Source organism: Neolamprologus brichardi, chromosome 22 (genome assembly GCF_056152115.1).
Source record: "Neolamprologus brichardi isolate AB-2024 chromosome 22, ASM5615211v1, whole genome shotgun sequence".
NCBI classification, from domain to species: Eukaryota; Metazoa; Chordata; class Actinopteri; order Cichliformes; family Cichlidae; genus Neolamprologus; species Neolamprologus brichardi.
The window spans coordinates 3056804-3078458 of NC_142124.1; the positions used below are offsets into that span (position 1 = coordinate 3056804).

The window sequence follows — 21655 nt, forward strand, 5'->3', positions numbered from 1 at the left end:
AAACTGCATGTATCACGCACAACTCCCCCTGGAGCCTTTGGGGCGCAAAACTGTTGTGAGACAACAAATAAACATCATCCATTAACATCTGTCACTGTGTGCTTTCCATCCTTCTCCCGGCAACTCCACCAGCTTTAACTGGCTATGTCTATTTCTATGTTCTTAATAAACATTTCGAGCTAGAATGAGCTAACCTACAATAATCTGCAGTTAGTGGACAGAAATGGACTCCTAAAGCAAGCGACCACTTACCAGTGTTCAGTCAATATACTGGTGTACCCTGTATGAAATGTTGGCTCCTATGTTGATTGTTTCTATTCTGTTAAAAAAAATCCTCATAAAAGAAAACTTCAGTAATTCTGAGGAATAACTTCCTGGTTAAACACACCCAAACATCAGTAATGCAGTAGCTCGTCCAGCCCACAGTCCTGGCTGTGGCACATCTTTGCGTAATATAAAAGTGTCATATCGCACTGCCGTTGCTATAGTAACTCCATTTGTTTACGTTTCCTGGTGCACAACAACGAAACAAAGCCAACCATGTCTGAGAGCGAGAGCTGCGCATCAGCCTCTGATGTTACTTCAACAAACACAGAAGACTGTGAAGGTGGAAGCAACACCTGTCTCAACACATCGAGGCTACGAGGGAGGAGGTGCAAGCAGCTGGAGACAAAACCAAACGGCACTATTTGGGCTCCGTGTGACAGAAAAAGCAAACAGTGGGTCTAAATCAGTGGCGTGTGGCGGGAAAAACAGCTGGTTAAAAAGCTCGATCTATGAAACAACATCCAGGAACAAAATATGTTTCGTCATCGTACGTGAGAAGATTGTACTGATCTAAAAGATATTTAAGGTTAAGTTACATTACCTATTGTTAAACTGTTATTTTAGACTGTTGCTTACATTTCCCACCCAGCTGCTGCTGTACTTACATGTACTTATACTGGATATACTGCACTACAACGCTGCTGCTGGCCCTGTGTTTCAATAGATTCACATTTGGAGTTCGGTAGTGTGTCGTCAGTGACAACAGCTGATTTTTAAAAACAGGAACACATCCTTCATTCACTAACACTTAGGGCTGTGCGATATGACCAAAATCTCATATCCCGATATAAGACATCTATCGTCCGATAACGATATAAATCACAAAAATTTAACATTTTCTGCAAATTCTGTGAATCTCGGGCAGCTCGACTTGCGGGAAGTATTTCCAGCTGGGCGTCATGTAGCTGGAGTCGAGTGTTTTACCGATGCATGAAACGATACATTTTTAGACATAGGTTGTAACGGCCGCCATTTCCTTTGCGGCGTGCTGCGGGGAAAAGCCTGTTCTAACCTTTGAGTCTAAGGTTTATTTTTTAGCACCTGGCGGCTTTTTTTACTTCTCATCCGTCAATAATCTGCTCTTTCAGGTGATTCAGTTTATTTTGAAAAGTCTCAACAGGATCTTGAGCTTTATTGTGAAAGGTTTATGTGGAAAATAAACAAGCGGACACGCGATGGTGTTACCGTCGTTGTTGCTAACGACAACGCATAAAAACAGGCGCTTGTCCGTCCGTAGTGTGGTTATATTAAATATAAGAGAAAGAGAGAACTTTAAGAAATTAAAATAGCCACTACAGTGACCATCAAAATAATGAAAAAATGTTGCCGTAAACAGTTTATTTTGCGACACCACGAAACAAACGATAGCGTAAAATGAAACGATAGACATTTTTATATCGTCATCCGATATATATCGTTATATCGAACAGCCCTAACACTCAAAACGCTGCTGCCTGTAAGCAAGTTTTATATTTTTTTGCTATGTCATCATAATTAATCTTCATCAAAATGTTCCTAAAACACTGTGATATAATTCTGAGGCTGAAATCACCCACCGCTCCTCACAGCCCATTACAGTTCACAGGTTACTGTAATGTGTGAAGTTTTCTTCTCATTGGTCGGCTGCAGAGAGTTAAAGTCCACTGTGTGCAAGTTTGGCTAAAATCTAACCAACACTGGAGGAGGAATCATTCTCATCAGCTGTAGACAGACTGTGTCACGGCCTCATTGGTCCTAATTTATTAAACCTGTCATTTCATTACTGAGTCACTGGGTTGCTGCATCCTGTGGATATTTACAGTCACACTAGTTCCTCCTTTGTGTTACATGCCCTCAAACATGGAGTGAAGCTGAGAGCAGACAGCTTAAGATAAATAATATCAACCAAGCTGATGGTAACACGTAAGGTTACTCTAAATTTAATAAAATCCTCCCTGAACTGAACCATCGTCCTTGCGGCTTCTACCTCGTATAAAGTTTGTCTGACTGAAGATGATGAGTGAAAGTGAACGAGTCAGAGTGAGAGAGGAGCCAAAGCATTGCTGAAAGAGAAGCTGTGCAGTGTGCGATACCTCCATCCACCCATGTATGTTCATGTATGTTGACCCAGGGTGAGATCTAAAACCTGCAGGACCCCGGCCCGTGAGACCTGGAGTTCCCCACCCCTGCTTTAAATACTGACAGTCAGACCAGATCACATCCAGACTGGTGCAGCCCTCAGAGCAAGAAGAGTTTAAAATTGCTCAGCAGAAACCCTAAAATTAACGCCCACACATTTGTTAACTTCTCATGCTGCTGTTCAGCGTTTCTGTAATAGGAAACCTGTTGAGATCAATGAGAGATTTTTAGCTAATAAATATTGTCTGCCAATTTTTCGAAGCTGTCCACACCCGTGCAACGCGGGAAGAAGACACACGCCTGCATAAAACACCTGATACAGCAGTCTCTCTCTCGCCTAAATCGAAGAAAATCATGTTCAGCGGTGGGCAAATAAAAACTAACAGTCAAAAAAGAAATCAGTTTCCTGAAAAAGGAAATCAGAGCATCATCCCACACAGCAGCCTCGGTGCACACGAGCAACGTGCTGCACAACAAAGTGATGGAGAGCTGGTCTGAAGCCATCGCCGTTTCCTTTGTCTTCTCAGTAGAGCAGGGCGATGTGACCAAAAATATTTATCACGGTAAACATTTGAAAATTTGCGATAACCATATAACTGACGATATAATTGACACTAGACAAAATACTTTACAACTCCACAACTTTATTAGTGGAAAAACAAAAACATCAATGTATTTTCACTTAAACAAGCAGCTGTTTTTTATGTGCATTAAAGCTATATACAAATGTAACAGTGCAAATGCAAATTCCTTGCTGACAGTTTAACAAAAAGGCATTTCCAGTGGAAACTGGCCGACATATCCTCAGCATAACCATGTATAATACCCACAAAACTTAAAAAGAGGTTATACACACACAATACGGTAACATTATGTTGAAGCACAGTACGTATCACTCCACGAGGCTCCGCCTACGGTAGCCGTAATGCTCCAACAATCCATCAAGCGGTGCGGCTTCGTAGCTTAGCAAAGTCGTACTGAAACATTTGACAGATTTTCGAGCGCCGTGCACATAAAATCGTTTCGAGGTCAGTAAACACAACCAGAGTTCATACATAAGACACACGGGATTATAAGGGGCTCTGTCGACTTTCAGAAAAATCAAAGGATGATTTTAAGTGTGCCGTATTTTCCAAACAACACGGTAATAACGACGGCCCGCTAGCATGCTAGCTACCAAAAATAGTGCTTTGTTGTGTATCTGACGGACGAAAGCTAAACCAGTTCCACCAGTGAAGCTGCAGCATTTTTACAAACCAGTTCTGGTTCATCGTTTCCTTCAACGATCCGCTTTCGCTCTTCTCATTCTGCGTCACCGCCATGCTTTTTCCGCCATGTGCGTATGAAAACAAAGGCACTGCGCATGCGCGTTTTACCCATATTCGATCGCAATATTTCATTTTCTTATTGTTTCCCAACATCATACTGGTATTACCGTGAACCGTATGATATGACCCAGCCTTACTTCTCAGTGTGTCGGGATTTCACCATTTCAGCATCATCTGACTGTACGAATAAGAATGAGGGAGAACAGGTACTGTTGAATGGAGGAAGGCCGTAAACGCACCACGAGGTATTCGGGGCACTAACCACACACTGAGCGCACACTGAGCGCACACTGAACACACCCTGGGTGCTGCAGGTCCAGCATATTGGTCAGTGGATGCCATATTTGTATCTCCCGTGGCTTCTACAGAGTGCTTCCAGACACTTGAGGGGATTACTCACATTTCCTGACTGGGCAGCTGATTATTTTGGTGCTCCGATGAGTCACCGTGGTTTTGGTTTCATTCACATGGAGACGCTTTATTTGCTTTCATGCAGACAGTAAATACCCTGTGAGTCAAACACAGAACAACACACGTGCACACACGCCCAGCTGTCCACACCCAACAAATGTACAACCTGACACTGGAAGACACGTCAACACACACACTGTAAGCTTATGAGTGAGGCGTTCACTTGCCAGTAACTATTCAGTAAAAGGCTGACAAATCCTGAACGCATCCTCACTCCCCACTCATGAGTGGGGAAGCACAGCGGGCGAAGCGTGGAGACACTGATGACACGCACAATCCTATCACACGCACTTCTGAGCGACCACACAAACAAAAACTATGGAAGAGACAGCGTTTAACCCTCACCCCACCTGCACGCTCATCTCCAGGTGAATGCAGCTGCCTTTAACCCTGGAGGACACGCCCACAAAACTAAAAACCAGTGAAGTGCAGACATGTAAACCAATCAATACAAACCAAATGTACACAAAAATCCCAAATGCTGAGGGAACAGCATTTGGGATCATTCAGCATTTGAGTGAAGCGACAGAAAGCATCTGCATGGCTGCACTAAAGCAAAGGCACTTCGGTGCTTCCTTCTTACACCAAACCGTACCACACGTCATCCCACCATTCATGTAAACAAACCATCACAATGACTGCAGCACACACTGTGCAAAAGTTAGCAGGCGTTTTGCATTTAATGGCACAACCTGCCCATATGTCTCAAACCTTCAATCACAGGTTAAACCCACAGGAGAACTCTGAACACCGCTGTGATCTTCTGAGGCAGTTGGCTTGGAATTTGAGCTTAAGTTAAGAGTGTGAGCTATATACAAAGGATCAAAGTGAGTTTTAGGTTAGCATAATTCCCTTTGCATTATTTCGGTCCTCAGTTTGCTGAGGAATAATTTGACTTCAGGTACATTAAGTCTTAATACAGGCGGGAGCTGCAGGGGATCATCTCTGCAGCAGGAAGAGAAAATACAGGCGGACAGGATGTGACAGACATTATAGTTCATGTTATAGTTTCCTTTAAACTTATTACTCCAAGTGTGGTAATGAGATCAGTAACATCTCCATCTAATCTAAGTCGGATTCTCTGCGCTTCACGTTTCTGAGTCCTTGTAAAGACGCGAGTCATTTTCTGCACACAGCATTGGTGGGAAAACATCCAAAACACACAACAGCTGAAGAGCGACGTCATAAAAAAAAATTATTTTAAAGATTCTGGCAGTTTCCCTGGATTATTATCAATATTGGTATTATTTAAGCATTTATGTGGGCCTTTAAATTGCTTTACAGTGGTTCGTTTTTTAATCTGAAGAATATAAAATAGAAAACACTTTCATATCATCATAAAACTACACAAAAAACCTCTGTTATTGGGCTTTGTTAAAATTTAAATATCAGGTCTACAAAGTCTTTAAAAGATTTTATTCCTTATAATTTAGACTTGGATATAATCCCACTTTCTGTGCTGGCTCAACACAGTCAACATCTGGCTCGAGCACCCAAACCAGCTCGTCTTCAAGCTTAAGGTGTCTACAAAGCCTGGACAGACCAGCCAGTGAGGAGATTTCCAGCAACCTGCACAGTCTGGCAGGCGACAAAGAAAATATGCTGTGTGACTGAGCCAATGCACCAGACAACACACTGAAAGACAGAACATGTCTTTGTACCAAAACAAACAGGGAAGACGACCAGCAGCTCGCACTGTTTATATGTAAAGCCATTTGTGCTGAAGAGGCAGAAAGCCTGGCTGAGATCCTGGATGGAGAAGTATGAGCGAGGCTGACTGAGGAGCTCACAGAGGTAATGAGGCTGTTTATTTTACAGTATTAAAGTCAGTAATGACTGAGTGGCTGCAGCTGAAGACATGAAATGATAGTTTTTATCTGCCTCAAACAGTTGACCCAGACTGGGACAGAGCTGGCAGGTCTCGTCACACCCTGATGATGTCAGTCACAGATTCAAACTGCCACAATAACAACGTGTACATGCAACTGTCTCAAGTCTTAACCACCTTTAAACCATCAAATCCCAGCAGGGTTCAGTAGCTATGGATGCTGGCACACTGCTGCACTTCCCACAGCCACCAACTGGTGTCACTACTACTGTTTTTTCCCTAATGACGCCTTTAAACGTCAATTAGGCGTCTAATTAGCAACACCTGGTGTATTCAACTGTATTGAAACAGTGAGTCCGCGTGTGCCTTTAAGGGTAAGCTGCCAAAGACTCCACCCAATGACAAGGAGCGTTCAAACATAGAAGAGCCCGCCCATCGTGAAACCAATCGGCCCCTGACCGAACACCCAACAGTGTTCTACACCTGGGTTTGACCCTGGGTTTGTACAGAAACGTATCCGTGCTGGTCTACACTGCAGGAGGGAAATGTGGGCTTGCCTGCACCGACAACCTGTGACCTCTCATTCAATGTGCCACGTTTAACCCACCCTGCTCGTTGCTTTACCTTGTGCGAGTGCTTTGGACTCGAAGATCTGCAGCTCCTGTAGTAAACACGTCCTCTCCTTGGGGTGAAGGCGGTAAATAAACTCTTTGGCCCTGGTGGGGGAGTTGAGAGGCTCCAGGGGCTCGTTTCTCCCGTGTGTTCCCATCCAGCAGCTCGGAGCGTGTCGCGCAGTCCCCGCCGCCTTCGGTAACTTACGGAGAGCCGGGCGGAAAGCTCTCTGCAGGCAAATCCTTAACATGGTGCCAAAAAGAGCCACTCCTCCAGTCTATAAGACACAAAGTACTTCTCTGAAGGGTCCTTCTTCGCTTCGCTTTCACGTCTCTCGGATAAGTTGGCCGTCCGTCGGTCCTTCTCGCTCGCTCGTGTTTAATGGTGATAAAATGTGCTTTTAAGAGCAGTTTCTGTAAAACTTTGGTTAAATTTCAAACGGCCGTACATGTCCTCTTTCCCCGCTGTCTGCTGAGGCAGCCGTCTCATGATCTTTTATGACTCGGTGGTCAGGAGTTTGGCACATGAAGTTCAAGCTAAAAGGCGAACAAGACAGCCGCAGTTACACTTCCGCTGGTGGCTTTCAAAATAAAATAATGGCATCCGGTCAAAACTTTTTTTTTCTGTCGTAATATTAAAACTTGTGCAGCAGCCAGCGACAATATCTAGGAAGAGGAAAGGTGAAGGTAGTCTTTACGGACGAACAATGTAAACTATTCAGGCAGGAGAGGTGATCTTAATTAGTTATATGATGACGCGTAGCTTTATCAGAAACAATACAGCGTCATATAATAGATTTCTTAGTATATTGCATATAAAACAATAATAAAACGAAACCAGTTCCTCTCCTTCTCACCTCAAAGTTACCTATAAATAGTTCGGTTCATTAACCTGTCAGTTCAGAAGCGGCTCGTGTTTTCGTGTGCACATCGGTAGCGTGGCCGAGCGGTCTAAGGCGCTGGATTAAGGCTCCAGTCTCTTCGGGGGCGTGGGTTCGAATCCCACCGCTGCCAAGAATAATTTTTGGGGTGGCTGCTCAGTGAGTGGAAACAAAAACGTTATCCACTGGTGGGAACGTTCGTGGTTCATATTGTGACCCCACCAACCTGCGTGGTCTCACACTCGTGTTTTGTGCAAGAAAAACGTTTTCAGGACAAATAGTATAACAGCACCACCTCGTGGTCCAATGACTCAACTGCATTTCTACACACTAAAATGGGCACACTTCTCTGCACCTAAACTTCTACAGTCCTTCATTTAATGCAGTTATGCTCTATTAGGCAACGTAGGCAAGACTCCGGGTTCTGTCTGGTGTCTAAATCCAATCGAGAATCTGCAGCAAGATCTGAAAACTGCTGTTCACAAACGCTGTCCATCTAATCTGACTGAGCTGGAGCTGTTTTGCAAAGAAGAATGGGCAAAGATTTCAGTCTGTAGATGTGCAAAGCTGGTAGAGACAGACCCTAAAAGACTGGCAGCTGGAATTGCAGCAAAAGGTGGTTCTACAAAGTATTGACTCAGGGGGCTGAATAATTACGCACACCCCACTTTGCAGTTATTTATTTGTAAAAAATGTTTGGAATCATAAATGATTTTCGTTCCACTTCTCACGTGTTCACCACTTTGTGTTGGTCTTTCACGTGGAATTCCAATAAAATTGATTCATGTTTGTGGCTGTAATGGGACAAAATGTGGAAAAGTTCAAGGGGGCCGAATACTTTTGCAAACCACTGTATGTGGTAGTGAACGAATACTGAAAGAATTTAGACCAAATGAACCAAATTAAAGTGATAAAAGATTTCAGTCCGGGATAGAGAGTGGACTAACAACACTCCATCCCTTCACACATAAAGGGACACTACAGAGTTTTCAATCTTTACAAACAAGAACTGGCCTAAAAGACCAGTGTTGGGGAGTAACGGAATACATGTACCGCCGTTACGTATTTAAAATACAAAATATGAGTAACTGTATTCCGTTACAGTTACCGTTTAAAAAGGTGGTATTTAGAATACAGTTACTTTGTTGAAATAAATGGATTACACGGCGGTACTTCCCTGTTTCATATTGTGGCGGGTCAGGACTGTTTGGGTTTTGTTTGACAGCTACGTTCTGTTGTTCCAGGCGGCAGCGTTACGGTTGCCATGGTTACAGGGTGACTGCGTGTTTCCTGGGTGAGAGAGCGCCTGTTGTTGTTGTTGTGCTAAGCTAACAGGCAGAATGCTACAGGTATAGCTCTAAAGAAGGTAGCATCATAGGCAGTGTAGTCCGTGCTGCAGGGAGAATGGACTGCCATACACGTTATGTGTCTGTGAGCGAGGGAGGGAGAAAAAGGAAAAGTACGAGCTGTCACCGAGCAAAAACGGGAGCTGGAAGCATGTAAATATAATAATAACCACTGCAGCCAAGAAGAGAGCCTGACGAGCCCAGTTGTAAGTAAGCTATTAAGACTCGACTGTACACCGTGTTCGTGTTTTCCTCCAAAAACAATAAGTTCTGTTGGAGCAGCCTTTCAACGCCTCTCTCTGTCTCTGCTAGCAAAGTTGACCCAGACAACAAAGTTTTCAGCTACAAGCCCGACACGAACTCGACGTATTAGCCAGAGGTCCCTTTACTACGGTTCGGAGCCGCGGACCTTCAGTAACAGTAATAAATCACAGCAATAGTACATTCATGTAGTTGTAAACAGCATGATAATATATTAAGTAATCCAAAGTATTCAGAATACGTTACTCTCATTGAGTAACGTAACGGAATACGTTACAGAATACATTTTGGGGCATGTATTCTGTAATCTGTAATGGAATACATTTTAAAAGTAACCTTCCCAACACTGCCTAAGACAAGTAGGTTTCTTCAGGTTCCTTCAAACGCGGGATTATTTTAACAAACATTGTAATATCCCAAACCCAAACTCGGTTGAGTCAGAAATGTTTAAGATAGTTAAATGAGCATGTGTTGCTTCTGTGAGAAAGGCAATCTGCAAACTATATGATGTGCTTCTTCAGCCCAGGAAGGATACTACTCAAAACATTAAGATTAAATGGGAATTGGAATCAGAGATGGGTAAACAAACGAGAACTGGGAGAGGATTTGTCATTTTCATTGGTACTCAACAAGTTCATTAATTGGAGAGACCACTGCTGGAAGAACATTATCAGATTTTTCTAAACCCCTCATCAAACTAAATCTAAAAATGGGACAGCAGAATGCTGGAGAAGATGTGGATCAGAAGAGGCACATCATTCCCATTTTTTTGGGACTGCTCTAACTTAAAAATTACTGGCTGGGAATTCATAAAACTCTGTGTGAGGTTTTTAAGATAAAATTTGATATTAATTTTGTAAATTTGTACTTGGGCCTGGTTGCTGGCTCGGTCCGGGGAGGGGACACAAAGCTCTTACAAGATCTATTAGCAGCCAGCAAAAAATTAATAACCAGGAAGTGGCAAATCCAACTCCGCCAACACTTGATTGGTTTAAGGTGGTTTTTGAAATATTTAAAATGGAAAAGTTGACATTCTTTTTAAAAATTCAAAAAGACAAATTCTACAAAATATGGAATAAATGGATTAGCTTTGTGTCCCCATCCACCCTGAATTTAGGTAAGACCAGCTCTGAATCGGTGCATCTCCCATGTATCGTACAATGTCAGGTCGACCCTCAACTTCATAATTTGTACTTTATGTAAATAAGTTAAACAGGCTGCATTATGTAAACACTGTCAAGCACCGAGATCACTTTTTGTTACCTGAATGTAAAACAAAAGGAATAAGAAAGTCTTTTTTTTTTCAACTAAATAATATCAATGCACTTTATTGTAACAAGTCCTTTTTTCAATAAAAATATAATAATAATAATAATAATAATAAAAGAAGATTATGCTCTAATGTGTTTATGAAGAAGTCACTTAAAGGCGTCATCAGTCCAGATGCAATATCAAAGATGATTTTATTTACATAAATCTCTTTTTAAAAACAAAAGGCAAAATGAACAGCTTCCACCTTTTAAAAAGCTTTCAGAACAATCAAACTAATAATCAAAGTCCTTCATTACTGAAACAAAAAGCACAGCTTTCTAATCAAATTAGACCCAACACTTCCTCATATATCATATCCTCTTATCGAGCAAGAATTAAATGGATTCCTTGCAGCTTTTTTTTTTTTTTAAAACAGCACAGAGCACAAGTTTGTAGTCAAACCCTTCAAAACATTTGGGCTGTGGAAGTCTACACATCATAATACTTGTGGAGTTGTGCTTGAACGCCAGTTTTAATACAGTTTCACATTAAAGATCTCTGTAGTCGCCGAGGGAGCCGAGTCAGCCGGGGCTGCGTTTTGGACCAGTAGTTTAAATTGTTAGATCAGCAGGTATAAACCTCAGGAAAATAAAAACATTTTCTTATTTTAAACAAATTTTTAACAACATGATCGCACACTGCCTTCAGAGGTTGCACGTCTGGATCTTTTCCAGTTTCTTTCTTGCAGCCTGTGGCTGCTAACACAGTTTTAGCCTTTAAAAAAGTGCCGTCCTCGTAGCTCGGACACAACAAGGAATCTGTACCAGTGATTAGAAAGAAAATGTGCATTTAGTGAATGATAAAACCACCAGTGTGGCAACAGAAATTCATCCAACTCTTTTAAAATAACTAAAACCGATGGGTGGATTTTTCCCTTAAGAAATGCGAAACAACTGGCACCTCCTATATTTTTATGACCGTTACTGAACATAGCAATCATTTCACCAAATACATTTTTGGACTCGAGCTCTTCAGATGTGCTCCTTCACACTCTTATTAACCGCTCCCAGGTCTGAAACAAGCTTTTAGCCAACGTCAATACTGATTTCTTAAAAGAATGATGTAGAAAGTAGCGTCAAGGGGAAAAGTGTGCACGTGTTTGTTTCATTAAATGTACAATAACGTACACAAATCTAAGCAAGGTCACACAAGAGACCAGTAGTAAGTAATGACAGAGGTATATCAGTGATTACAGTAGGATGTCACCTTTACAAAACAAAAAAGAGACCTCTCAGTTTTCTCTGGTCGGTGCAGAGCTGATGGGGAACTGCTTCGCTCTCCTGCTTCATTCACAAATCCTCGGTTTGCATTTAAGGACAAAAACAAACAAAACAAAAGCTGAGCGAGTTCACCACAAACCTGAGCTGTGATCAATCTGCAAGTCGGAGATGTGATTTTAACACACAGGAAACTAATCAAACACATTTAACGTCACCGAGGTGAAAGACGGTGACTTTGATGGGGACCAATCGTCTATTCAAATAAAAACAGCTGAATCAGTCGTGACCGTTTGTGCTCACAGCTTTTCTAAAAACTCAAATCCAGCAGAAAGACTAGAGCTCAGAATCGGTTCAAATCGCTCCTCAGTTGTGTCGTTAATAAACACTCCAGCATCTTTCCCTGCAGCACACCACGAGGGAACGTGAACCAAATTATTAAGACACCATCTTATCACATTACAAGTCGGCAGGCACACAAACGACCACACACACATACACACACACACACATCAGGGCTGCATATTAAGTGCATTTATGTTCAGAGACTCCCACCATAACTTAAATTTCACCAGGCTCCCCACTTAAGCCCCCCGTGCACCTCTGATCCACTCAGCATGGTTTGTACTTTCAGACCTTTTACAGTTTCTCTATTTTAACCACGAACCTTTAACTAGCGCAGAGACAAAACTCCATTTTCAAACGGACAACTTTCACACTAAGAATCATCAGTGTGGACGAGATCTCTGAAGCAGCATCAAGTAGCCTCATTGTTTTGGACAACTGATCGGTGCTGGTGGTGGTGGATTTGTCCACCAAGGTCAAACTGCCTGTCTATGCAAAGCTCTCCTGTAATGCCGTGAGAGTCCGTGGCACAAACCACCTTCACTAAAACGTCATCATCCACCGCCCACCCTACGAGCCAGACTAGCCTCCCTGCAACTTTTTCCATGACATCAGTCCAACCATTATCTGAAGGAGGGTTGTGGTAGGAGACATCGTCCTCACCAGAAACACTTTACAATTCTGTTTATATGTCTGCTGTAAGGGGTCCTCGCACCTGGGCGTGTCTGGAAAACCTCTGAAGGTCCAGGAGGCAATCTGACCAGACGCCTGAACCACCTCAGCCGGCTCAGCCTGAGATGAACGAGCAGCGGCTTTACTCCGAGCTTCTTATCTTAAGTGAAGCGCATGCATCTGTATTTAATCTAAGTTGTAACTGCAAAAGGTTTTGAGAACCTGTGCCATAACCTGACATGCACCTCCCTAGAAAGGCATCAACGCAGCTCACAATGACAGGGACTGGCTGCTCAGTACTATCTGTGACTGCTTCTGCTGCCAACAGAATACATGAATCACACATCAGGCTAAGCCCAGCCAGCCTACCCATTACAAAGAGACGCACGTGTATTCTTGATCTTCCTGTTTTGGTCATGGCCACAGGGTGAGGGTTGTAGCATAGTGGACTGGTGAATCTAAAAGCCTCCAGCTCAGCTCTCCCCTCCCTTCCTTAAAATGAAATTTAAGTCATGGTTTTGACAAATTGGAGGAAATGCAACAGGTAACCCAGAATGGTCAGAACAGGAGAGACCAGATAGCAATGAGAAAAGAAACATTAGAGACAATCTGAAAGCTTTCTAGAGGTGCACAAAACAAGGACCCCGAAGGAGGAGCTCGGCTAAATTTCAAACCAGATAAGTTTTTATGCTCATAAGTGACAAAGTCTAAAGAAAGAAAATAATGTGCAGCTGTTTCTTTTCTCCATTTGGAACAAAACACGTCTACCACCATCTCCAACAAGGCAGAATCTGCTGCTGCAGATAGTCTCATATTTATTTTTATTAGAAACGTTCTGATTGGCATCAGGGAATAAATGCTGCAAAGACAGCTGTGCCCACATAGAAAGATTTCTATCAGGATCGCGATGCTCCGGAGATGCTGTCGAATAAAAAGAGTAGTTGGGAGTTTTTTGGTCTGTCATACAGCTTCAACACGCACACACACACACAGAACGAGAGCAGCAGTTACTCTTTCCACGAGCCCTTGTAGAGTAAAACTCAAAAACGTAAAGAAACTAACGAGAAAGACATCCCTGACATTTTTCAAGAGCAAATTAAGATGCTTAAGATGTCTTTTATCATTTCTTAACTTAAATATAATAAAGATATATGTTTATTTATCTATAGCTCTTCTGTCGTCAGTCCTCTGTGGAGTCTGTGTCATCATTGATATAGTCTTCTTCTATCAGCGCGCTGCCGTTCTGAGTCCCCCACTCGTCTTCGTCGTACTCTATGCTGTCATTGTCCTCCAGCAGGTCGTGGTCGAGCGCCGCCGCTCCTCCTGCGGCCTGCGCGCCAACTGCCACTCCGTTGGCCTGCAGCTCTGCAGCTGGCTGTCCTCGCTGATTGTCCCCCGGTGCCGGCGGGCCCGCAGCGGCGGCGTCCTGTTGCGGAGCGTAGCCCCCGTTGTTATTGGAAAAGGCGGCTCTGTCTCTACTCTCCTCCTCAACGTAAACTCTCTGGTGGCACATGGGGCACGTGTCCTGGATGTAGAGCCACTTCCTCAGGCACAGTGCGTGGAAGTAGTGGTGGCAGGGCGTGAGGCGGGCTGAGGTGGCGAACTCCTGATAACAGATGGCGCACACGTCCTCGATGTTCCTCAGCTGGTCGCCGCGCACCTCCGGCAGAGAGTTGATCTTCTTGACGGCAGTGCGGCGGTTGATGAACGTTTTCCAGCCGTTCTTGGCCTGCAGGTAGATGTTAAAGTAAGCGTGCAGGCACATCATGCAGGCGCGGATCTTGCTGCCCGTCTCGAACATCATGGTGTAGGCGCCGTTTCCGAACATGATGACGCCGAACAGGAACTCGATGATGTTGCCCGTGGAGCGCACGTAGTAGACGTAGTCATCCAGCTTCTCCCACAGGACATTGGAGAATCCGTCAGCTATGAAGAGGCCGTAGACGGTCAAAGACACAACCACCTGGAGAGCAGGAAGCAGAAACGTGAGCTGAATTTAATCTGCAGAGAGCAAAGCAGACGAGTGAACGGTTTCAGCTCCTGACCAGGAGCGAGCACGCCAACGGGAAGTTTGACAAACTCTCCTTTAAATTCTGCTCTGTGTGTGTGTTCATGCTTCACTGCATGCTCCAAGTTAATTTGAGAAAGAACACAAATATCCTGCATGCTGTTGGTCACCTGAACTCAGTGCAACAGCCATACATCCTCTGTATATGTGACACGGAGCTGAAGCTGACCTCTGGTGACAGCTGGAATGTTTTTGGACCCTAAGCTTGAAGTAAACAGTCTAAAAATGTGTCGCCGCTCTCCTTCAGAACAGTTTCGATTCGACACCCACAAACTCGCCATTCCTCAGCGGGTCCCCAGGCTAATTTTAGTCAAGTGAGCATGCCCAGAATATCTAATGTAGGAGCCTGGTTCCATGTTCTTATAGTTACATTTGTCTCTAAGCAGTAGAAACACTAACTTACAAGTACTTTATATGCAAACTCACAACACTTAAGGATTTACAAACAGTATTTGTGGTTCTAAATCAGTTTTACTGTTGTTGCTGACAAAGCCTGGCCCTCACCTCGGCTCTCCCCTCGCCTGTCGAGGAGTGAGTTTGGGTTTTTAGAGACGTGCTGCAAAGGAAAAGTGGTGCGTTGGACTTGCGCAAAACACAAAGCGAGAGCATAACTGTGAAAAGGAATCCAGACAAGTAATCATTTAATCCTGATTATTTCTTGTTTTCATAAATGCTGGAATCCATAAGTGTAATTGAACATAAATACTAATTAACTGTAGGCACAGACTATAAAGTCAATAAGCAGAATACTATCAGTCTCCACTCAATCCCACGTTGACAAACAGACAACAGAATCCTTACTGAGTCCTTTGTAGGGCTAAATCATGCTCTTATATGCATATCAATCAGGTCATTATTGTTACACATTTGATTATTTAAGTCACAAGTTTGATTACTCTTGATCTCTTGACTAACATAACGCACAAAAATCTCAGACTTAAAACTTTGGGAGAAATTGGACGTCATCAATTCCAGTCAAAGATAAATTGTTTGCGCTCACCTTGAGGCAGAGCTCAACACAGAAGGCGGTGACGGCAAAGAGCCAGGTGTTGAGGACGTAGTGATGCCAGAGGGTGTAGCTGAGCACCACGGGGAGTACAAAGAGCGCCAGGGACACCAGCAGGACGGGGAAATGCCGCCGAAAAGAGGAGACGTGGGAAGCGCTGAGGGACATGAGGACGGGGTCAGTCATGCCGTGAATGAAGTGCAGGATGGCGGTCAGCAGAAGGCACATGTTCCGACTTAGGCGGACCTGTGGATCAAAACGAAGACTCTAAGTTACGTGTATGAAGTTGTTCAGTTATAACCACGGGAATACAGGATTACAAAAGGAACAGTGAACTCTGCTACTGTGTGCAAATGCCATTTACAGTATAAATCATTAAACATGTTTTGGTAGTTTAGAGGGCAACATAACAATTCACACAGAGGATAAAACAGGGGTGGGCAACTCCAGGCCTCAGGGGCCGGTATCCTGCAGGTTTTAGATGCATCCTTGATCCGACACAGCTGATTCAAATGGTTAAATGACCTCAACATGTCCTGAAGTTCTCCAGAGGCTTGGTAATGAACTAATCATGTGATTCAGGTGTGTTGACCCAGGGTGAGATCTAAAACCTGCAGGACACAAGCCCTCGAGGCCTGGAGTTCGACACCCCTGGGCTAAAACAACAGAAAAATGAGAGAAAAACAGTTTGCCGGCTGCTTTGACGGTGTAAATTGGAAGCCCAAATCCGAGACGTACCAGACGTTCCTCAGGTTTCAGGCTGCTGAGGCCAGTCTGAAGAGCCAGGATGAAAAACAGGACAGGAGCCACAAAGCCCAACCGCTTGTCCTCCTCCTCAGTCGAACCTGAAGGTTCAAATTAAGAAAGTGCTCAACTCCAGGAGCATCCACACAATTACATGAAGGGCAAATCAGGAAGGCTGTTACACCTGCTAGCTCTCCAACTAACAATCTCAGTCATACCTATGAAAGCCAGGATGCTGAGACCCAGGTAATGTGCAACAGAGGAGATAACGGCACTCATCCCCAGCACAGTGAGCGTGGAGTCGCAGCCGGAGATGATCAGGTTACTCGTGAGATCCCAGAACACATCCCAGCTCAGCAGGTAACCCTGAAAACGGTGCAGTCACACAGGTACACGCGTCACCTTTACTAGTAATCCCTTTTAGCTTCAGTTCAGACTCTGCAGTCTTTTTAGGTGAGACTTTATTATTAACAGCAACACAGAACATGAAGAAGCAGCTTCAGTAGAAAGGAGGTTGTTAAAGAATTATGACCTCGGTACGCATATGTATCGAACAATGCAAAATTTTAAATTTATTTGATCAACTTTCCTTCTGACGGTGCTGTCTGTGTTGAGCGCTCAGTGGATCTGCGCTCGACAGTGCAGCCTAGGCGGAGTAGTCGAACGCAGATTCACTGAGCGCAGCGCAAGCTAGCAGACAGAAGCTAAGCTCGTTGCAACATGGCAAATTAAACCTCCCCCACCCTCATTCAGATCTGGCCTTTGGAACTATTTTGGTTTTTATGTGACGTATGACCCTGAAGGTAAGCGCGTCATGGACAAAAGTAAAACAGTATGTTGGATGTGCCACGTAATGCTCAATTACATGGGTGGGAACTAGTGCGTTAGCGCAGTTAGCCCGTTAACGTGTTGACGTCGTCCAGCCCCACGCACGAGGCGATCCGCGGTAGCTCGTTAACGGAGATTTGCCGTGTTGTGGCGTTAACGTCATTTCAGATTAACGCTGACAGCACTAGTGGGAACACAACGAATATGACTGCACATTTACTCCGACATCATCCTAGTGCAAAGACAAGTGGAAGCAGACAAAAACAACAAGCACGCATGCTACAAACTTTCCCCGAGTCATTTAGACAGCCGTTAGCACATGATTCTCCTTATGGGGACCTGATATGTTTAATATGCTGCTGAGAGTATAGCCCAGAAGAAGCTTTTATTTTGAAAAGAGCCATTTCTCTGTAATAAACTCATTTCCAAAGATGAGTGATTCCTCCATCAGATAGATTAATTTTTTTATTACTTTGTTGTTTCAGCAACATTAAATTTAAAAACTGTACTTTTAAGTCAAAATATATATTTATAATTTTAATAAATGACAAATTAAAAAGGCATGAACATTTTTTGGTATTGAAAAAATATCGAACCGTGAATTTTGTGTATCGTTGCACCCCTACTTGTTATGTAGCGTGCATCATTTTTAACTGCTCTTCAGACATTAGACACTGTTTATAAATTATTAAAAGAATATTTCACATTGAAATTTGTGCATTAATATATCTGTAAAACACTGCAAAGAGCTAATGTGCCAGCTGGACTTTACTTGGCTACAGAACACAGGAAACCTGTAGAGGTCACCTACATACATTTTAGGCTTTCAGAGATATTTGTAAAAACACAGGAGCTAATTTTTAGATATAATTACAGAAATCCAACAGGGGCGCCTGGGCTGCAAAAGGAAAACTTTCCCCAAACAAATATACGACTTTTATAAACATTATATGTCAAAGACTCTGAATAAGGTCATAAACCAAATATCAATTCACTGTGGCTAACATCTTGTTAGCTTACCGTGCTTATGAAGTGACCATCATATAGCAAACATGTCCTGGAAGGTTTTTTATGTAAAAGCATTTACCTGTGCATCAGAGCTCCCATCTGCAGCTCCACCTGTGGCATCTCCGCTCTCTCTCCCCACCGCCTGCACCACGTAAACCAGTATCAGTGCCTGGGCTGTTACCCGGGTCAGCCAGAACACTCGAAGCACATCAGGGAACCTGATCCTCTTCCACGTGTCTTCCAGCAGCAGCTGGAGTCCATAGATCCTGTACATGTGCCGTACGAGCAGGTAGACGTACCGGCAGGAATAGTAGAACCATTTGAGCCTCGTGGCGAGGCAAACGGCTGTGCTGAGAGCCAGCACCAGGCCCGAGAACATTGCCACCAGATGCCTGACATCTGCAGGAAGTTCAATCATCAGCCCCCACAGAGGAATCATGATGTCCAGGACCACCAGCGCAGCAAACACCGACTGGAGGTTAAGCAAGAACACATAGCCAATCCCAAAGACGAGCTGGACGGCGGCCATGCCCAGCCACAGCGTCGGCCCGTTTCTAGGCAGCAACCTGAAGCCCAACGCTGCTTTGTAGTAGGCGTTGTAGAAGTCCATGTGGGAGGTGGCGTAGTAGTTTATGAGGACTGCTGCCATGCCAAGGAGGACAGCAAAGAATAGAGTGTAGAACTTAAACAAGGCTTTCTGAGAAAGCAGCAGCACCACAGTGGAGATGAGGACACCTGGAACACACCGGAGAAGCAGTCAGAGAGACAGGAAAGGCAAATATTTCTCACTGCAAACTGAACAAATGTCAGCTAACTGTAACTTCCAAGTTTGTCTGATTATAGTGAGTATTTAGATCAATCTTTGTGAGAAAACAACAGATGCTGCACATGGAGCAAAATAATCAGCATAGAGTTGAGTAATCCTGATAAGTAAAAGGCTGAACAAGCAACATACATAATATAACAAAAATAGAAAAACAAATAAGAACAAAAACAAACAAACACCTTTCACAGTCCATGTAATGCTACGTGTGCATTTGATAACACCATGATAAACTGATCATACATACTGTAGAGGACCTCAACCAACCTGAGCCTTACTGCTTTAATATAAAGTTGTTCAAACATCTGGCTCTATGGAGTCTCTGTTCCTGTACTAAACATAAAGAAACACGGGTACAGAAGCAAACCCAACAGCTAGTCTCACTTCCTGTCCATCCAAACCCAGAGCTCTTGGCTAACAGATGGCCCGAGCTGCTCAAAGGTCTGCAAACTGGAAAACTGAGGTACATAACTTGTTTGTTGACTCAACACAGAGAAGCTTTACTCTGTCACAGTGATGAAAACGAGCAGCTTTTATGAATTACGGGGTGTAGAGGAAACTCAAAGTTAGTCAGGCTACAGACTTATTCTATCAATAAATAAAAAGTGAAACAGATTTTTGTTAGTAGCAGCTCTGGTTATTACACAACACTAGTCCAGAATGTAATTCCCCTGTCCGAAAATATGACAAGTGCCAAGACATACAAATGATGTGCATAAAGTGGGACACCAGGTCAACACGTTGATATAAAGTCACAGGTACAGAGTTCAGACCAGAGAGCAGCTCTCTGGGTACAGTTAGAGGAGAAGAAGCGAGCTTTGTCAGGAAGAAGGACCTGGATATGATCCATGTGTGTCCAAGGTGCCTCTGAGGCCATCCGTGACACCACAAATCACACTTGTGACAACACACCTTGACGTTAGCTAGCTAGTTAGCTTGCGAGCTGATGGCGCCAAAGCAGAGTAAATTAGGGTCGAGGTGAAGCAGTTAAGCAGCGTGTCAGACGGACCTGCCCTGTGTAAATGTAATTGCTGGTCGCTTAATCGGCTTTAGCCTGTCTGACAGGTGACACAGCTCCACACAGCCGACTAATGTCACGGCTAATGCGGCTAGCTCGTTGTTGTTGAGGGAAACTTAAGCGCTCTTTCATGTTAAAAATACTTACCCATGACTCTGACCAACACCTTCCCCATCGCCCCGGCCCAGCCCGAACCAGGGTCGTAGTAAGAGTTAAAAATGGCGTCGATAATAAAAATACATGGAACTCGCAGAGCCACATCCAGCACCACCAAGGCCTGCTGGCCTATCCGGGCTTGAGTGGACGCCATACGGCTTTAGCGGAGGGCTTTTACAGTCCTGTAGGGACCCAGCTATCCATGTAACGCTGAAATACGTGACGAGTCACCCGGCAGCCGTCCTTCGTCTTCAGTTTCGCTTTGCCCAACGTTTACTTGGCAGCTGGAAGCCTGCATCTGTCCGCCATGTTCGTCCACATCAACCTCCTGTTGCTTCTCCGGGTTACAGCCGGCAGCCGGTAAACTTCACGCCCCCCATCAGACCCGGCGCTGTCCGCTGTCACAAAACCAGTGAAGGCATCTCTAAATGTCAGTTTGTCAGTGCTGTGAAAGTGCCACTTGACTTCTTTTTTTTTTTTTAAAAGACCAAAGAAGTTGCTAGGCTGTTACGACGTATCGCGTCAGTGGCGTCAGTGGGCGTGACAGCTGACGTAACATTTCTACAAACTATAAAATCACACAGCGTCATTTTTTTCTGTGTCCTGTTTGCTAGTACAGACATCCATAAATAAAATATAGCATAGACTTAATATAATAATAAGACCATTATATTAAATATATTTCAGTTTAATGTATTTAGATTTCAGATTAGTTTTATACCTTAAGATATTTGTTGTGCCATATCGTATTTGATTTAAACAAACACATTTCAAAGACTTTGGGATTTCCAAATATCTCGAGGATCCCTAAAAATTGTAAAAAATATTCTATGGATGGAGAAAAGTTGAACTTCTTGAAAAGTACAAATACTGTTACATCTGGCATTAAACTAAGGCAGCTTTTCATAAAAATTCATATAAACAGTCAAACACGGTGGCGGTAATGTGATGGTCGGGGGCTGCTTTGCTGCTTCTGGACCTGGATGACTCGCCGTAACTGATAGAATCCTAAATTCTGTTGTCTTTCAGAAAATCTTTCAAGCTCAAAAGCGCTCAAGTTATGCAGCAGCACAATGATAGTGACACACCAGCAAGTCCACCCCTGCATGACTTAAAAACACAAACCTCTGAGAATGCTTTTGATGGACTTCAGCATGACTGTAAAACAAGCTGACTGAATTAAAATCATTTTGCAAAGAACATTTGGCCAAAGACTCATCGCCAGGTACTGAAAACGGCTGATTTTAGCTCTTGCTGCAAATGTTGGCACAGCCAGTTTATTAGGTTT

The 21655-nt window shown here is 43.7% G+C and overlaps 2 protein-coding genes and 1 non-coding gene across 3 annotated transcripts in view; 1 reads left to right on the forward strand and 2 right to left on the reverse strand.

The window, feature by feature from the left end:
- The window catches only part of tmem65 (transmembrane protein 65), a 45030-nt gene extending 37790 nt beyond the window's left edge, over positions 1-7240 (reverse strand). Inside the window, exon 1 of the mRNA XM_087834788.1 lies at positions 6697-7240. Within this exon, the coding sequence (XP_087690914.1) occupies positions 6697-6934 (238 nt within the window). The 5' untranslated portion in view covers positions 6935-7240. The remainder of the gene's footprint in view (positions 1-6696) is intronic.
- A 375-nt stretch (positions 7241-7615) lies between these two features.
- trnal-aag (transfer RNA leucine (anticodon AAG)) lies at positions 7616-7697 on the forward strand. The gene has a single exon. It is a non-coding gene; the product is annotated as a tRNA-Leu (tRNA).
- A 4801-nt stretch (positions 7698-12498) lies between these two features.
- On the reverse strand, positions 12499-20889 carry rnf139 (ring finger protein 139). The gene is made up of 6 exons (XM_087835565.1): positions 20359-20889; positions 18450-19105; positions 16753-16900; positions 16529-16635; positions 15785-16036; positions 12499-14679 (listed from the first exon to the last, which is right to left on the reverse strand). Exons 1-6 carry the CDS (start codon positions 20519-20521, stop codon positions 13897-13899), a joined length of 2109 nt encoding a protein of 702 aa, XP_087691691.1. The 5' UTR covers positions 20522-20889; the 3' UTR covers positions 12499-13896.
- Between the last annotated feature and the right edge of the window lie 766 nt (positions 20890-21655).